The sequence below is a fragment of the Mandrillus leucophaeus genome, unplaced genomic scaffold, assembly GCF_000951045.1.
Source record: "Mandrillus leucophaeus isolate KB7577 unplaced genomic scaffold, Mleu.le_1.0 Scaffold219, whole genome shotgun sequence".
NCBI lineage: Eukaryota > Metazoa > Chordata > Mammalia > Primates > Cercopithecidae > Mandrillus > Mandrillus leucophaeus.
Genome location: NW_012102243.1, coordinates 1,079,167 through 1,080,853, shown reverse-complemented (window position 1 = coordinate 1,080,853; position 1,687 = coordinate 1,079,167). Strand labels below are relative to the sequence as shown.

Below are 1,687 nucleotides of genomic sequence, written 5' to 3'. Positions count from 1 at the left end.
AGGAGGGGCAGGAGGAGGGACAGGAGGAGGGGCAGGAGGAGGAGCAGGAGGGGGGACAGGAGGGGGGACAGGAGGAGGGGCAGGAGGTGCCAGGTGCTCTCTGAGCAGGACCTTCCATGTGGCTCTGGGGGGCCTCTGGCATTGGCAGGTCAGGGGTCAATGAGAGGAGGGAAAGGTGGCCAGGAGCAGCTGCTGGGCGGGAGGGCAGGAAGTGCACGAATCAATGCATGGGCGGGGGTCCCTGGGAGAGGCCCATGGGAGCCCCAGAGCCCAGCCCCTGGTAGAGGCGCACCAGGCCCAGCTGTGGGATTGTGCCTGGGATTCCTGCATCTGGGTCTTCCTGAACCCCACCCCCCGGCCTTAGCTTTGAATATGAGGGTCATCAGGAATCAGTTCTGGGGCCCGATGGCCAGAGACCCAGGGACTGGGCGGAGGGCCTCTCCCTCCAGCAGCAGGGGTCACCCGTAGGACCAGAAGCCAGCCCTGGGGCCCAAGGAGGGCTGCCCCAGGCAGTGGTGCAGACAGGCTCTCAGCCTCCACGTGGACCAGACTTGGGTTGGAGGCACCGCATGTTGGGGCGCGGTGGGGCCCTGGGGAAGCCAGGCTGATCTTAGCCTTGGTCACATCGAGGGCCTGGCTGTGGGCATCCAGGTGCTTCAGGCAGGGCCTGGTGGGGCGAGGTCCACTGGGCTTTTTCCTGACGGGGTGGGGGGTGGGGGAGCTCCCAGTCGGGCCCCTTCTTGTGTGCAGCCTCCTCCCTCTTCTCTCCCCTTCCCTCCTTTCTTGTCTGAATCAATGTCTCCCTCTCGCCCACTTCCCCACCTCTCAAAAGACCACAAGCACCCAGGATAGCTCAGCACACACGGGTTCTCAGCTTCCCGTTCATACAGAAACCTCAGACAAGAAGCACGCTGCCCATTTTTCTTTAAGACCAACCCCAGACCACGAGAACGCTTTCTCTGCGGCAGCAGCACTCCAGCGCCCCTGCCTCCAGGCACCCCTGGCCTCCGCACTCCAGTGGCCCGGACCTGGCTGAGGCAGCTCCTGTGGTAGGTCAGGCCTCACAGACGGCTGGAAGAGCCAGTTCTGGGCCGGGCCTGTGCGAACAGGTGTCTGTTAGTCAGGGTTTTAGGAATGCAGCCTTTGGAGCCTGCAGCGGGGAATGGCGGCTCTGGGCCCTCAAGGGGCAGCCGGTGAGCCTGGGAGGCCAGGCCGGGCTGACCCAAGGGGAGGACCCTCTCTGCCCACTGCTGCTGGCCATGGGCAGGTGTAGAGCCTGGGGGTCCCCCAAGGCACAGTCCCTTATCTCCAGGAGAAGGCAGAGGCAGGAAACAAATCTCCTGTCAAAATTCCTAAAATACTAAGTAAGCGATGGTTCCAGGCTCAGACACTGGACACCAAGAGAATGAGGGAAAATCAGCCTGGACAGCCAGGGCTAACAAGATGGTTAATTACAGCAGGAGAAGAACGTTAACAGTATTAATTCTAACCACAAAGGAGGAAAAGGGAAGACCCTGTGAGAAGGAGGAGGGTCCCTCTCCCAGATGAGGCTGCCTCCATTGCTGGGGCCTCAGCCCCTCCCAGGCCTGAGGGAGCCCTGCCTGGCCCCGCCCACCTCACCCCAACCCTGCCTGGCCCTGTCCACCTTTGCTCCAGCCCTGCCTGGCCCCTCCCACCCTTGCCCCAG

At 62.8% G+C, this 1,687-nt stretch overlaps 1 protein-coding gene across 1 annotated transcript in view; it reads left to right on the top strand.

Moving 5' to 3' along the window:
• Positions 1–1,687, top strand: part of LOC105540306 (chromosome unknown open reading frame, human C10orf91) — a 30,728-nt gene that overhangs the window by 2,221 nt on the left and 26,820 nt on the right. The window contains 1 exon segment of the mRNA XM_011980851.1: positions 833–1,193. Within this exon segment, the coding sequence (XP_011836241.1) occupies positions 833–1,193 (361 nt within the window).